Consider the following 17,354-nt stretch of genomic DNA (forward strand, 5'->3'; position numbering starts at 1 on the left):
GTCACTCACTGTATAAATGAAATTGTTGAGAAAATGTGAAAATAATCAAGGAAAATATGAGCTGCAACAACTGACGTAATAATTGCCCTCATTAACACTTTGTTTAACCAATTTCACTAAATGTAATTTGTCTCATTCAGCCTGTATATTCTTGTCAAGGCGATCATAGATTTATTGTTTGAAATGTAAGAAAACTTGTTTTCTTGGAAAGTAATCTTGAGCTTTAAACAAATGATATAATTTAAACTGAATTATTATGATTTTTTTGGCCACTTCACAAGAAAAAGTTAAAAATGAAAATTGTATTTAATTATTTGTATTATTATTCAATTATTATACATTTTTATTCATTTAAACATTAATATTATTATTACAGAACATTAAAAAATTTTTGGAAAACGACCTTGAGTTTTATATTTAAATTATTATTTGTATTATTATAAATAAATATTTAGAAAATTGTAATTTTGAAAAAAATGCTCTATAGGTTAAACTATTTTTGTTGTCAATAATAATAATAATAATAAAAATAATAATTAATTTATATAGCTTGAGGTCGTTTTACAAGATAATTATTTATATAATTTTATAATTTGTTTTATTATTAATTTATACATCATTATTAATATTATTGTTATTATTTCACAGCTCAGTATATTTAAGTATATCTTTTTTTGTTCTTTTTTTTTGCTTGTGTACTATATACTTTTACATGACTACAATCTTCAAAAGAGAAGGGAAGATCATTATTTATTGATGCTGCACTGGAGGTCACAAATCAGCAACATTGTTCCGTGTGAAATGATTATTTGTTCTATCAGGCTAGTTTGGGCACCCTTTGGGGGAAATTTGTTCGGGTCTTTCCAATGTGCTGCAATAAAGTATCAAACATTGATGTCTATATCTTTCTCTCGATCTTTCTTTCTCAGGTACCCATGTAATGGAGGGATCAGGGAGAATGCTGGTGACCGCAGTTGGAGTGAACTCTCAGAGTGGCATCATATTCACTCTACTGGGAGCCGGGGAAGGGGAGGAGGAGAAGAAAGAGAAGAAAGGTAGGTGTGAGAAGGAAGAGCATCAAACGCCAACCAAAACATAAATTGTAATAGTCAGAGAAAACGCTGAGGCTAGTGTAGGATGTTGTGAGAATGACTGCACACTAACACGTTGGGAGTAGCACTACCAGACAGTGGAGAATGGAGAGAGAGGGGGTGGGAGATCCTTACATAAGAGAGGGATGGGTTTGATGTGAATGGAGGACCAGTGGGCTCAGAGCCTGCAGGAATATTTATGAATGGTAAGACGAGCAAGAGAAACAAGCAGAGCTCCACTGCTGCAAACTTTATGGCCCATGGGTAATTTAACCTGCAGCCAACAGAGAGGAGACTGGAGAGAGGGGAATAAAGAAGGATTAGGAGTTATATTGGAGGAGGCTGATTAATTATTCAGAGAAAGGGAACGAAAGAGAGAAACAGAGAGAGGGAGTGAGAGCAAAGGTTGGATGTGGGTGGATGAAGGATGAAGTGGCGCCATGTTCTGTTACTGTCCCACTGAATCGCTCTATATGTGTCATCAGCCACGGACGGACTTATAACTGCCTCACGATTACAAATGAATTGTCTTTTTGCTTATGCGAAAATTATTTTAGGTGCAGTAAGTGGTCAGCAATTGTTTTTAAATAATATTTTTTTTGTTTGATTTCTTTTTTACCACCTTTTTTTTTAGCAGTCTTGCCATGTGGAATTTTAAAATACAAATATTCTATGTTGTGTCTTAATTGATAGGAGGACATCAAAACTTCATGTATAATAATAAGGGCTATCCATAAATGAAAATAAGCAATTACACAATGTGTTGATTCAAATTTATAAATCAAATTAATCACAATTAGTCGGATGTATAAATATATGCAGAGAAAAGCCCCTAAATATATATATATATATATATATATATATATATATATATATAATATATATATATATATATATATACATATATATATAGAGAGAGAGAGTAATGATTGATCTATGTCTTTGACCAGTACAGTTTTTCAGCAACTTGTGCTGCATTTTTACAAGCCACTATTTTTGAAAATAGGCTCATTTTCCAACTCCCCTAGAGTTAAACAGTTGAGTTTTACCTTTTTCAAAACCATTCAGCCAATCTCCGGATGTGGCGGTAGCACTAGCATAGCTTAGCATAGATCATTGAATCTGATTAGACCGTTAGCATCTCGCTAAAAAAAATTGCCAAAGAGTTTCGATTTTTTTTTCCAATTTAAAACTAAACTCTTCTGTAGTTACATCGTGTACTACGGAAAATGAAAAGCTGTGATTTTCTAGGCCGATATGGCTAGGAACTATACTCTCATTCCTGCGTAATAATCAAGGAACTTTGTGCCGTACCATGGGTGCAGCAGCGCAATGATATTACGCAGAGCCTGAAAATAGGCTAACTTCTGTCAACATAACCAACGTGACAACCTAATTTGCCGGCTGTAACTCTGCAACTACACAAACTTAGTGCCGGTCACATTGTAAGTTACCTGGGGACTATTTTCAGGCGCTGTTTAACTCTAGGGGAGTTGGAAAATGAGCCTATTTTCAAAAATAGTGCCATGTTCCTTTAAGACACTGTCAGTTAAATGTAGTTAAAAATATCTCTTAAGATGCTCATTAGTCTTTGCTGATAATACATTAAATGAACTAGATTACTAATTTACAAGTTTTACAAATTTTACCTAATAATTGTTATACATGAAAAATCTTTTAGATGAAGCAAAATAGTCTTGCAGAGAAGTCAAGCTGCAGGACAGTGATCTCAGTGCTTTAAACTTTATACTGTATCTACCTACATGCAACTTTTTTCAGTTTCCCCTTAATACAAAATGATCATCATTGATTTCTCTTTTTTTTCTTACCTCTACCACCACCCAATCCTAACAATTTCCCACGATCCCCCTCCTCCACACCCACATTATCCTTTTGTTTTGCTATCCAATCAGAGGACAGTAGTTACTCACTCACAACTATGGCCAAGCCAAGCGGCATCACCAATGGTACGTAATCCACAGCCCTGTTGTTTGAGTCCAATGGAGTTACAGAACACCTTCAGCGTAGATAAAATGACTACAGTCAGCACTGTATAGAGACGGATTAGCCCAGAATTGTGGTGGAGTGTATTCCCCGGTTTAACATTTCATAGTTTAAGAGCGCAGTTCAGTGTGTGTTTGCGTTTGTGTGTCTGTTTCCATAGTTCTGTGCGCTCTCATTTTCCCCACTCAAAGAACACTGTGTGCCCTGTCTCTCATTCTGTCTCTGTCTGTCGCTTTTTATTCCCTTGTTTCCCCTCTATCTCTCTCTCTTTTTCTCTCTCTGTCTGTCTTTCTCTCTCACAGGCAAGCAGCCAGAGGCAGCTGTGGAGACCAATCAGAATAAAGGTACCACAGGGATAGTAGAATAGATGAATGAAGAGAATGAGGGGTTAATTATTCTCTTGTTGTAGAAAAATTTCTGTGGACTCCTCAGCTACGCTGTTGCTATATGAGGATAGCAACGGGAAATATAAGCATTAATACCATGTATGCACACAGGTACATGCATAAAGAGGCAGAAACACACTCTTTGTGTAACGTCACACGCACGGCTGCTCAACAGCATACATGACGACTGCTTCCTGAGTATTGTAACTGTAGTTCATTGTTTCCAGTGTCGAGGGAAAGCTCCCAAACACATTTCGCTGAATAGAACTTGAGAGGGGCGATGCTTTTGTGGTCCGACTCTAACCGATGTTAGTGTTTATCCTGTGCGTGTCCACATTTGTCCTGCTTTCCTTCGTTGTGTGTCCATTGTATGTGTGTATGGCCCTTTGAGCGTAACTGCCGAAATATTTGATTTGTGGCATGAAGATATTCAGAGCTTTGAATGAGTCTCGTTCATGCCGGAGGCCTCTACCGATGCCTCTGAGTTGTGACACGACAGATTTGTTGTCCATATGTAGTGACGCTAACTCATGTCCCGCCCACCAGCCAAAAAGCAGGATGGAGCCGTTGCCATGGAGATGCAGCCTCTGAAGAGTGCGGAGGGTGGAGAAGTGGAGGAGAGAGAAAAGAAAAAATCTAATGTGCCCAAGAAGGAGAAGTCTGTACTGCAGGGCAAACTCACTAAACTGGCTGTGCAGATTGGCAAAGCAGGTGCGTGGGACTTCATGTGGCCAATTACGAGGTGATATCATATGGAAAGATAAATCACCTCACTCTGACACACTCACGCACTACCGTGCTGATCCTATTGTTTTTTTATTTTTATCCTCATACAAAATATATTCAGTGCTGGAGACTGCTACATTTAAAACTAGTGTTACAATATTCTGTTTGGATGGGAAACTGAGAGGAAGCACTCACTAAATGTGTTACACTGTTACGTTTTTACATATTCTCACCATTGAGTGGAAGCGCTGATTAATTTTTACTTTGTTACTTTTTATGGAAAGTAATTTTAAATGTTGTGTTATATTTTCTCACTGTTAACTGAGAGGAAGTACTTGCTTATTACATTGTTACGTTTTATGGAAAGTAACACATTGCTACTTTTCTCACCAATAATCAGGTGAAAGTGCTGACAATGTTACTTTATATGCCAAGTCGGATGTTAAGTTACTTTTGTGCTACATTTTCACAGGAAGCACTCAGTAATTATGTTCGTGTTACTTTTTATGGAATGCTACTTTTTTATTTTTTTTAATCAGATATAATGATGTAAGTTTGATAATAATGAACTACTTTTTTGGTATTTACAGTCAATAGATTAAGTGTGTAACATGTTACCGCATCACTGAAGACATTCTGCAAGCTGCATTCATACATAATATTAATAGAAAATATTATCCTGAGGATTATTTAGTCTGCTTTTGCTGTTGTTTTTTTGTAGGTCTTGTGATGTCAGCCATTACAGTTATTATCCTGGTGCTGTACTTTGTGATCGAGACGTTTGTGGTGGAGGGGCGGACCTGGATGCCAGAGTGCACGCCCATCTACGTGCAGTATTTTGTCAAATTCTTTATCATCGGTGTGACTGTGCTCGTGGTAGCTGTGCCTGAGGGTCTTCCCCTTGCTGTTACCATCTCCCTGGCCTATTCAGTTAAGGTGAGAAAGACCAGGTGCACAGTGTGTGTGTGTGTGTGTGTGTGATTAGCAGGGGGTGGGGGTGGGGGTGGTTATGTAATATTTTTAGCATGTTTTGCTTTTGTCAACACTGTTTTGTTTTTTCACCCTCCAAATCGTCTACTGTTGTTAATTCAGAAAATGATGAAGGACAATAACCTAGTACGTCACTTGGATGCCTGTGAGACAATGGGCAATGCGACTGCCATCTGCTCCGACAAGACCGGCACCCTCACAACCAACCGCATGACTGTAGTGCAGGCCTATCTAAATGACCAGCACTACCGTGAGATCCCGGATCCCAGCCAGATCAACCCTAACACCCTTGAGATGCTTGTCAATGCCGTATCTATCAATTGCGCCTATACCTCCAAGATCCTGGTGAGAGATTAGATATTGTGATTTACAAACCTGCTGAATAAACTGCTTAAACCAGCCTCAGCTAATTTTAGCTGGTTCAGCCTGGTCGAAATGGTCCTCAAATGGTCTAACTGGATTCCCAGCCAGGCCAGCCTGTTTTTAGCTGAAAAGTGCTCAAAACTCCTTTAAACAGCATCCTAACCACACTGTAAATTTATGGTTTTTGAATTATAAGATCATGTCTCATGTCCTTCCAAACCCGTAAGACCTTTTACGGAACACAAATTAAGATATTTTTGATTAAATTCGAGAGCTTTCTGACCCCTTGTTAGACACACAGATACAGTGGTTCAACCTTAATTTTATGAAGCGACGAGAATACATTTTGTGTGCAAAAAACAAACAACTGGTGAGCCGCCGTTCTAACATAGAGCTCGGAAGCGTTACACTGTTTACAGTACATGAACAGCATAGGAGACTGACTCATCAAAAATATCTTCATTTGTGTTCCGAAGATGAACTAAGGTCTTATGGGTTTGGAATGACATGAGGGTGAGTAATTAGTGACAGAATTTTCTTTTTTGGGTGAACAAACCCTTTAAGTATTTTACTGTAAATTACTTTAAATGTCTCATTAGATAAAAAAATGTCACCATATATAGTAAGGGAACCAATTAACAGGTTTTTACCTAAGCATTTTTACAGTATTTTACCGTTAAGATTAAAAAGATTTTTACAATGCCAGCCAGCTTAGGTTGGTGTAAGATGTTTTTTTTTTTAAGCCGAGAAACATTACCCTATAAATAATTCACTGTTGCACCCGGTTGTCAAATATAAATAGAAAGTTTTCCTGTTAAACTTTTTTCATTTTCTCTTCTCCGTGTCTCTTGCTTCATTTCAATTCTCTTTCAGCCTCCGGATATGGAAGGGGGTTTGCCCAAGCAGGTTGGTAATAAGACAGAGTGTGGTCTGCTGGGCTTTCTGCTGGACTTGAAGAGAGACTACGTCCCTGTGAGAGAGCAGATCCCAGAAGAGAAGATTTATAAAGTCTACACTTTCAACTCTGTACGAAAGTCCATGAGCACTGTGGTGCAGATGCCTGATGGAAACTTTCGGCTCTACAGCAAAGGAGCCTCTGAGATCCTTTTGAAAAAGTGAGTAAAGCACAACAAGATCTAGGAATTATAATTTTGTGTTTCTTGTGTTGGTTGTCATTGTAGTCCTCTTTTTGACCTCTACCTCAGGTGTTCCTCCATACTTGGTTCCAACGGTGAAGCACGAAACTTCAAGCCAAGAGACCGAGATGAGATGGTGAAGAAAGTGATCGAGCCCATGGCGTGTGAAGGCCTGCGAACCATTTGCATCGCTTATCGTGATCTTCCCTGCGACCCCGAGCCTGACTGGGAAAATGAAGCTGAAATTGTCGTCGATCTGGCCTGCATCGCTGTCGTCGGGATTGAGGATCCCGTTCGACCTGAGGTATGTAGAGAGAACATGTATTCTGTATCCTCGAAATGCGTTTTCTCTTTTCAAGCCTTTGTCTGCTTCTCCCGCAGGTCCCTGATGCCATTCTGAAGTGTCAGAGGGCAGGCATCACTGTGCGCATGGTCACCGGTGACAACATCAACACAGCACGAGCCATTGCTGCCAAGTGTGGCATCATTCAGCCTGGGGATGACTTTCTGTGCCTGGATGGTAAAGAATTCAACCGAAGAATCAGGAATGAGAAAGGAGAGGTTAGTGAAAATTGAATCTCGGACATCTCAGCTCGAAACCAATATAGACTAAACTGAATCATGGATGTCCATGCTCTGTGTACGTGCATGTGTGTGTGTGTGTGTGTGTGTGTGTTTGTGTTATAGATTGAGCAGGAGAGGATTGATAAGATCTGGCCCAAGCTCAGAGTCCTGGCGCGCTCCTCCCCCACAGACAAACACACTCTCGTAAAAGGTGAGACGCTCTTTCCATCTACTCCTCATGCCCAGACTTACTTGAATATTACTGTACACTAACATGTACAGTATGGAAATTATGTAATGTCCAAAATTGCTAAACAAATATTATATATATATTAGGGATGCAACAATACAGTTAGTCCACGGTGCAATATATATATATATATATATATATATATATATATATATATATATATATATATATATATATATATATATATATATATATATATATATATATATATATATATATATATATATATTATTATTTTATACTTATATTTTTAATTATTTATTTTATTTTTAAAAAATGTAATCACATTTCAAATTAAGTAATGCTGTAAAAATATTATAACATTTTTAAATAGCTGTTGTTTTTTAAAATATTAAAATGTTTTAAAATGTCATTTATTCCTGTAATGGCAAAGTTGAATTTTCAGCATCATTACTCCAGTCTTCAGAGTCACACGAATCTTCAGAAATCATTCTAATATGATTTACTGCTCAGGAAGCATTTACATATTATTATTAATGTTGTAATGATAATTAATACTAATGTGAAGATCATGGTAACCTATAGTAATGCAAGTATTACTAAATCCTTCAGAAGGAATTACTAAAGTAAAAAGCATAATAACTCTCTAGTAATAACTGAAGTCATTGCAAGCTTTTGAGGTTTTGGATAGTCAAAATCTTTTATAAATGTCTTTACTCTGTCACTTTTTATAAATGTAATGCATTCTTGCTGAATAAAAGTATTAATTTCTTTGGAAAAAAAACTTTTGATCGGTAGTGTAAATTTAGTCAAATGCGTCCAAATTGTTGGCTGGTGCTGTAGTGTATTTACAATGTAAATTTGACACTGAGTAGGCCGTACGTACAGTCAATTAAAATGTATCAGACGGATGAATGTTCATGTTCTGTGGTGACAGTAGTTGTATTCAGTGATTGGTCAAGGTTGCGTGCTAGCTGGTAATTGTTTGCTGGGTGATGATGCCATTGTGTAGGCATCATTGACAGCACTGTGTTGGAGCAGAGACAGGTGGTGGCCGTAACTGGTGATGGAACCAATGATGGACCGGCTCTCAAGAAGGCAGATGTGGGCTTTGCGATGGTAAGCACATCTGATGAACACATCCCTCTAATCTATTCATGTATTCATCCTTCCATCCAAGAGGTTGTCAAGAGATGAGTAATGATCAGAGATGAATATGTATTTATTAGAAGCTCCACTTATATCATGTTCACCCAACCAGGGTGTATGATAACATAGGAAGATCTCTGGTGAATAAAAAACAATTTTCTCCATTGAATCTGCCTAAATGTCTTGCTCTTTGTCTTTCTTGCTATCTCTAGGGTATAGCAGGTACTGATGTAGCTAAAGAAGCCTCTGACATCATCCTGACCGATGATAACTTCTCCAGCATTGTGAAAGCTGTCATGTGGGGGAGAAATGTGTATGACAGCATCTCCAAGTTCCTGCAGTTTCAGCTTACTGTCAATGTAGTGGCCGTCATCGTTGCTTTCACTGGGGCCTGCATTACACAGGTAGCACACACACATACACCAGTGTTTTTTTTTTGTATTATTAATACGCTAATATAGTATTTGTGCATATTTTGTATTAGCTTTTATTTTCATATTTTTAATGTTTCTATATATATATTTCTATATTGCTTTAATTATAGCTTTAATATTTGTTACTTCAACTTTATTTATTTACATTTTTAAGTTTAAGTTTTTGTCATATTTATAATTGATTTTATTTCATATTTATTTTAATTACTGAAAAAATATTTTAAATTAACAAAAAATTAGCATAACATAACAATGACCACATGTTAAAGGTGCTGTATGTAAGTTTTTCACTTGCAGATATGTAGGAAACATGCTAAATTCACCTACTTGTTTCTCAGAAAAACAATACTACAGCCAGTTATTCTACTTTTAAATGTTCGTTCCGTGTCGGAATGTCTGTTTTTGTAATTTTACATTTACATTTACATTTAGTCATTTAGCAGACGCTTTTATCCAAAGCGACTTACAAATGAGTGCAATAGAAGCAACTAGGACAGTCAAGGGCAACGATATGCAAGTGCTGTAACAAGTCTCAATTAATCTAGATTTTTTTTATTAAATAGACAAACAGAAAATGAATAGAGTGATAAGTGCTATTCTTGATTGGTCAGGTGCTGCTGGAAAATATGTGTTTTTAGATGTTTCTTGAAAATGGCTACAGACTCGGCTGCTCGAATTGAGATAGGCAGGTCATTCCACCTGGTGGGAACGGTCCAGGAAAAGGTCCGTGAGAGTGATTTCATCCCTCTTTGGGATGGCACGACAAGGCGTTGTTTATTTACAGAACGTAAGCTCCTGGAGGGTGTGTAAGTCTGAACAAGCGAATTTAGGTATAATGGTGCAGAGCCAGTGCACCATATAATAATGCATGCCGTCAGTTTACCCAATAGTATTTTGACACCACAGGTTGCCAGTTGCCGGAAATCAGTGTATTGCTGCCATGGAAGCCAGCAAACAAACTTGGTCAGAGATCACAGATTCTACCCGAATCTCTATGAATGAGAGCATATTAAAACGCGAATAAATCAACTCATCAACTTAGTGTAGCTTTCATTGTCAGTTTCGCTCGCTCCTGTTGCTTGTCCTCAAGCTGGCAACCCGTGTGAGTGTCGAGTCTGAGGAGGAGGAGGGGGCGGGGCAAACACCTCTCCTACGTACATGTCAATCCTACATACCACACCTTTAACCTCAGTCAACAGCATTTGTCATAATGTTGATTACCACGGAAAAAAAAATATTCCAAAACTAAAAATTTTTTTGGAAGATTTAAAAGCTAAATTTGTTTTACTTTTATAAATGGCAAATGCATTTGCATTCATTTATTTGAGTTCCATGTATGTCGTCATGCCAGTTGTAAAATGAAGTATAACTGCACAGAGAAGGTTAGTAAGTGTTCATACTAAAACCATGTGTTTAACACACATATTGCTAACACACATTTGTGTATTGAATTTGTGTGCTTGTATTGAACCTGGAATTTGTGGCTATTCTATTTAAACAGTGAGTATTTTTTAACTCGTTCACTTTCCATTGAAAGTGCTTTGTTTTAAAAGAAAAGGTAAGACAAGTGGAAAATAATTTTTGTGGTACGCAACATTATGCCACAAGTGCTGTCGATTGAGCTTAACTTGTAACTGCACCTGGAATATTCCTTTCAAATTTCACCAGCATGACTTGTGATTTCTAAGAGCTCCTGTATTGGTTAGCATGAAACAGAAGTTGCAATCGTCTTTTCTTCTGTACTGTGACCTTTATCTGAGTAAAACGTCATCTCGAGTTAGAACAAATGTAGGGCGAGATTTTTCCCATCGTTGGATTGTTGTGGTTTGTCGATCTCGTGTGAGTGACAGGTTGTCCCGCCCTCCAGTAAACATGTCAACAGAGAAGAGAAGAGATGTCACTGCAAGAAGGAGGGGGAGTTATTTTGATTAAAGATTACGAGGGAAAAAATGATGTGCACAGATAAATCATTCATAAGTACTGCAATATTCAATAAAAAATGTTCAGTGTTGATTTAAAACAAATAAGGAAGGGCAATTCACTCACTTCAAACATTGCGTCCCCTCTAATCATTTGTCTTAGCCCATAGTGTTGCAGTGAAACGGCCACTCTAGATCGCTGATAGCTCTGTGTCATGCAGGTTAGGGGAACTGACTGCATTGCACCTCTCAAGCTCATAGAAAAAGGAAGCTGCAATTAAACCAGACACTGAGCCTCCTGCTGGAGACTGGTGTTACTGCATACACTCCACTGGCTAAAAGTGTAGTTCAGTACCTTTATCTGTAATCTGTGTGTGTTTGTGTTTAGGATTCTCCACTAAAAGCCGTACAAATGTTGTGGGTCAATCTGATCATGGACACGTTTGCCTCTTTGGCTCTTGCCACTGAGCCGCCCACCGAAGCCCTGCTGCTTAGAAAACCTTACGGCCGCAACAACCCCCTCATCTCGCTCACAATGATGAAGAACATCTTGGGTCATGGAGTCTATCAGCTCGTCATCATCTTCACCCTGCTGTTTGTTGGTAGGACAGAGAGTTCAAGGATCGATATGTGTGGTTTTGCATTATTTATATGATGAATAATTAGGATGAAACTTGACTGATCGTGTAGCAGCTTACATCTCAGACTTTATAGTCATAATAGCCTCACATGTTACATGTATTTACATTTATTCATTTAGCAGAAGCATTTTACAAATGAGAGCAGTAAAAGCATAAGTGAGTGACTGAGTGCATATGAACATATTAATTTTGTATGCCTTCATCTCTTTTATCCTACCAAGGAGAGAAAATCTTCAACATCGACTGCGGCCGTAATGCACCCTTACACTCCCCCCCATCTGAACACTACACCATCATCTTCAATACATTTGTCCTGATGCAGCTCTTCAACGAGATCAACGCTCGCAAGATTCACGGCGAAAGGAACGTGTTCGACGGCATCTTCGGGAACCCTATCTTCTGCAGCATTGTTCTGGGAACATTTGGAGTGCAGGTCAGAGCTACTGTAGTTTACTTTGTGCTCCATGAGCGGGTCCTCCAGAATTCTGCAGAATTTAGACACCTTCATTAACAAAGTTCTGCACATCTCTCACCCCTTGTGTGTTAGTTTATTAAATACACTGCATTAAAAAAAACAAATCATTGTTTTAACAAGATTCTTTTATTTGAAGTGCAAAATTGCACAAGATATTAGGACTAGTTTTCAGAGAATATGTCTTGAATTAATTTATCAAAGTGCCCCAATAATGCTTTTTTCGGATATTAATTTTAGTGTGTAATATAGCTGTTTGCTTTGTATATATAAAAGGTCTGCAAAGTTTCAAAGATCAAAGTGCATGATGAATAGTCTCCTATTGTCTCCCAAAAGAGAACCGATTCTGAACTGTCTGTAATCAACGTCTGCTTTAATCCTTCCTCAGACACTGTAGTTGTAGCTGAGGACTGGAAGTGTTTGGTTCGTATTGTTGACATGCTGTTTTCTGCTCTGCGAAAGCAAATCCACTTTGCATGCACTTTCAAAGGATGAGTAGTCTGGCTTGAATTGACACAGGAAAACTGACGGCATCGTTCATTACAGTTCGTATGACTGTGTACAAGTGCTAAGGAATCCTCCGAGTCCTTAGCTGATATTCAGATATGTTAATGGATTTTTTTCCCCGACACGCACTGTAAGAGCTAGACCGATCACAACAGACTGGGCCTTCTGACCAGTCAATGCAGCGTAGGCTCGAGGAAAGGAGGGGTTTAGAGAGACTGGATCCTTGATTGAGCCGTTTCAGTTACTTTGAGAAAAGAGGTGATACTACAATGTATATTATGAGAAAATGAAAGTGTTTATTGACCTTGGATGCAAGTAAATTGTAGGAGACCTCCAAAACAAAATTAGGAACCTTAAAATAGCATAATAAGGGCACTTTAATTCTACTATTATTTATTATATCATATATTTTTCTTACCCCAAATAGTTTTTTTCTTGTTTAAAGAATAATTCTTACTAAATTAACTGAGGATTATGCTTTCAACTGTAATGGTTTGTAGTGTATTTTGACTCATTTGATAATGCTTGCAGCTACAAATAACAGTGTATTACACACTCGAATGTGTTTATTTTAAACCAGAAAAGCCGAATCCCGCCCCACAGCTGATTCTGTCATGCCAATCACAGTGCTTGTTTCCCACACACTGCCGAAATAAATACTAAATCCGAACCCTAAACCTAACCTTAGCATAGTGTTGGTAGCACAACCTTATAGATGGCATTGCTGTGTCGTGATCAGAACAGTCTGAACTGAATCCATGAAGCCTAAACCTTTTTTGACAGGTGATTGAGTTTACCAATGAAATCGGCTGTGGGGCGAAGTTTGCACTTAATTTGTTTGGAAACTCTTACATTTATTTAACAGATTTGCTCCACAAAAAAGCGTGTGAAAAAAATTCCATCTGAGACTGTCCATGAGGTTGTATGAAAGGTAACATGAGCAGGTGACTGATGTTCTGGGTGGCTAAATTTCATCTGGTCTGATTGTTGATGATGTTTGCTCTTTTGCTGTTGATCTGTGTGCAGATTGTGATTGTGCAGTTTGGGGGCAAGCCCTTCAGTTGTGCCCCTCTCAATATGGAACAGTGGCTGTGGTGCCTCTTCGTGGGAGTTGGAGAGCTGCTGTGGGGTCAGGTAGGAGAGTAAGAGTCAAAGAACCAATAAGGAGAACCACTATCAAAGATTGTGTGACCTGAAGGTGTCGAATATTTCATCAAGTTCAAGATTCTTCAAAATTCTCACAGATATTATTATTTTTTTAAATCGTGGATTCATTTAAACAATAAAGCTTTTACATTTACAGACATGGATATCAAGTTAAACGGCTAACTCTTAGATAATCATTAATATATCCTGTCAAACAAAGTTGCAAGGTTGTCATATGTTATACAGATTTTATAAGATAATGCAATTTGTGTTTTGAATAAATCTTTATTTTGTAAGCATCTTATTTGCTTTTATTAAATTGTATTATACAGTCCCCCTTACAAAAACAAAGTGTACTTCAAGTTCATTTTTTTAAGTATACTTATGTAAAGTTCAAGTATTTTTAAGTAAACTTATTGTAGTAAGTATACTAATATCAATGTACTAAGTAGTATAATTGTAAGTTTACTATTTCAGTACTACTTGGGACTAAATTGGCCCAATTTTTAGTGTATAAAAGTGTACTTTAAGTGTTACAGCAATAAACTTTGAGTACACAACTAGTTTACAAGTACATTTTTAATTTGTACTGCAACTATACTACAAGTAAACTTAGATATACTGATAGTTTACTAGTTAAATACTTGTAGCACGAGACTACACTTTAAAGTATACTCTCAGTAAACTACTAGTTCTTGTAAGGTTTCTTAAAGTGAACTTAACATCATACTTATAGTTTACTATTTATATATTTATTTGACTTGACTGCATTTGAGGCATTACTAGTCATGTGAACCTGTTTTTTAATGTCATTTTTAATTGTTGAAAATGTTTATATTAGCTATATTAGAATTATATAAAAATCTACATACAAAATGGAATGGCATTACGTATATGCGAAATTGCATGACGCATAAAAACAGACAAAAAAGAGACGTTTTTAAACTCAGCTAACTCTGTCAGAGTGATGGATATCCTAATAGTTAACTAGTTATAGTGCAACTTCTGCATATTTCTCAAGTTACAGTGCTTCGTGTAAACTTATAATAATGGATTACAATAATACAACACTAATGTAGGCAGTTTCATTGGAGATAAAATACAAAATGCATAGCCAACATTTCAAAATTGCATACAGCTTTGAAGCTGCCAGTAGGGAGAAAAAACATGTTATGCTATCGTGGATTAATTTAAACATTAAAGCTTTTACATTTACAGACATAGACATCAAGTTAAACGGCTAACTCTCAGATAACCATTAATATATCCTCAGTCATTGCACTACAGGCTGCAGCGAGGACCTCTTGGAAAATTCCGTCAATGGTGAGGAAAGACTATGTACGTGTAACCCCTTCTATTCAAACCTGCCCGCTCTAAGTGGGAATCGAACTCGGATCTGCCGGCATGAGAGTCGCACTCTCTAACAAGGAGGCTAAAGGCTGCAACCTCTAGCATCAGTCGCTAGAGCATCTCTTGAGATCAGAGGAGTGAGGATTACTCACACAGCGACTACTTGCTGGCCTCCGTTACATACGCTTCCAGTAGACTATGCAAAAATTCACATACTCAGAATTAGGAACACATCTGTTTTCTTTATAAATCAATATTTTCAAACAATGCTAGTTTATAAGTAAAACTATGTGAAAAAAACTACGCTACTCAATCAAAAGAGTAATCACAACTACAAGCCAAGCTAAGTGGGAATACTTAATTATACTTTTAAGTATCTCGATCAACAGATTGAGTACAAGTATATAGGCCAAATATACTTAGACTTTCTGTCAGTATACTTAAGTGTAATTTAGTCTAGGACTAGGCTTAAGCCTTCTCTGTGAAAGTATTTTTCTGAGAAGTACATAAAAAGTAGACTGAAATTATACTTTCTTATTTTCCGTTTCTAAGAAGTATACTAAAAATACCACACTTCTTTTTTGTAATGGATACCCCATGGCCAAAGGTATAAGGACACCCACTCTCACACCATGTGCCATATTTAATTTCAAAACAAGGGAGGTTAATTTGGAGTTAGTCTTCCTTTTATCGCTTTAACAGCTTCTACACTTCAGGGCAGGCTTTTTTTCTACTAGATGTTGGAACATAGCCGTGTGAATTTGCTCCCGCTGAGACACAAGAGCATCAGTTAGGTCAGGCACAGGCACTGCTGTTGGGTAATGAGGTCTGGCTCATCCCAAATTCATCCCACGGGTGTTCAGTTGGGTTCAAGATCTTCCACGCCAGACTTAATACAGAATTTTATTGGTGGTTGTGCTCTTTGGTTCTCATCTTACTTCAAAATATTTGCCCAAGGATGTATTCAGATGCATTCATTTTATGCACCTGAATGTCTCAAGAATCGGTGTAGCCGAAATAAACAAAACCGTTTAAGCGATTTTTTTAATCAAATGGTGCTCAGAATTACCTGACCGAATTTATAGGCCACAGATTCTTTGTTTAAATACTCAAACCCAAATTTTTTTGAGGTACTTTCTGCTTGTCAATCATTTTCCATATTTGCAGGGCAGTCCATATATGGGCAGCAGTAAGATGAGAGCTTGGTAGAGGAAGTGGATCATGCAAGTTAAAGGGATAGTTTACCCAAAAATGGAAATTCTGCATGAATTTCTTTCTTCTGCTGAACACGAAAGAAGATATTTTGAAGAATGTGGTTTACTAAATCCGTATGACCCATAGTATGGGAAAAAAATACTATGGAAATCAATGGGGCCCATCAACTGTTTGTTTACCGGCATTCTTTAAAATATTTATTTTGTGTTCAGCTGAAGAAAGAAATTCATACAGGTTTGGAACAACTCGAGGCTTGATAGAGGTGAACAGTGTTTGACAATAGGGATGCGCAGATATTAAAGATCCAACCGGTATTATACGCTGATATATTGATGTTATGGCTCATAATATATGGATGATAAAATATTTTTTTAACCTAAATAAATGTAAAAAATAAAACACAACGTTGTTTTAAACTATATGCTAAAAGTTATATATTTTTTTAAATGCTCAACAAGGCTGCATTTATTAGATCTAAAATACAGCAAAAACAGTAATGTTGTATAGTATTATTACAATTTAAAATGGTTTTCTATTTTATAGCAGTTTTCTATTTTAATGTATTTTAAAATGTAATTTATTCCAGTGGGGTCTCAGCTTTATCTTTGTTGGGCAGGGTTTTGGAATGAAGGTGCATGTTTAGTGGTTCTAGAATGGCAGCACTTTTAATTAGAAGGGATGTATACGTATTTTGGACCATGTATTTTATTTACTGTATATCGACCAATGGCCATAGTCATATAGGTCATTCCACTCCTTTTAAACGAATTCTTCTCTTCATCTCAGGTGATCGCCACTGTGCCCACTAGTCACCTGAAGTGTCTGAAGGAGGCGGGCCAGGGGCGGGGGACAGACGAGATGACGGAGGATGAGCTGGCCGAGGACGAGGAGGAGATCGACCATGCTGAGAGAGAACTACGCAGGGGGCAGATCCTCTGGTTTAGAGGCCTTAACCGTATCCAGACTCAGGTGCTGTGCATGAGCCCCCTTACCTCTGATCAATCAATCCCTGTGGTAGAACTAGTGCACTAGTCACATAAGATGGTTTCC

General features: G+C 37.5%; 1 protein-coding gene across 1 annotated transcript in view; it reads left to right on the plus strand.

Moving 5' to 3' along the window:
- Nucleotides 1-17,354, plus strand: part of atp2b3b (ATPase plasma membrane Ca2+ transporting 3b) — a 66,795-nt gene that overhangs the window by 33,890 nt on the left and 15,551 nt on the right. Inside the window, exons 6-21 of the mRNA XM_079802127.1 lie at nt 930-1,055; nt 3,005-3,058; nt 3,398-3,439; nt 4,028-4,192; nt 4,929-5,143; nt 5,300-5,542; nt 6,434-6,675; nt 6,766-7,000; nt 7,078-7,257; nt 7,384-7,471; nt 8,484-8,590; nt 8,833-9,024; nt 11,362-11,575; nt 11,836-12,047; nt 13,620-13,727; nt 17,091-17,273. Coding sequence (XP_079658253.1) covers nt 930-1,055; nt 3,005-3,058; nt 3,398-3,439; nt 4,028-4,192; nt 4,929-5,143; nt 5,300-5,542; nt 6,434-6,675; nt 6,766-7,000; nt 7,078-7,257; nt 7,384-7,471; nt 8,484-8,590; nt 8,833-9,024; nt 11,362-11,575; nt 11,836-12,047; nt 13,620-13,727; nt 17,091-17,273 — 2,606 coding nt within the window. The remainder of the gene's footprint in view (nt 1-929; nt 1,056-3,004; nt 3,059-3,397; nt 3,440-4,027; nt 4,193-4,928; nt 5,144-5,299; nt 5,543-6,433; nt 6,676-6,765; nt 7,001-7,077; nt 7,258-7,383; nt 7,472-8,483; nt 8,591-8,832; nt 9,025-11,361; nt 11,576-11,835; nt 12,048-13,619; nt 13,728-17,090; nt 17,274-17,354) is intronic.

The sequence above is a fragment of the Gobio gobio genome, assembly GCF_949357685.1.
Source record: "Gobio gobio genome assembly, chromosome: 21".
In the NCBI taxonomy this organism is placed as follows: Eukaryota; Metazoa; Chordata; class Actinopteri; order Cypriniformes; family Gobionidae; genus Gobio; species Gobio gobio.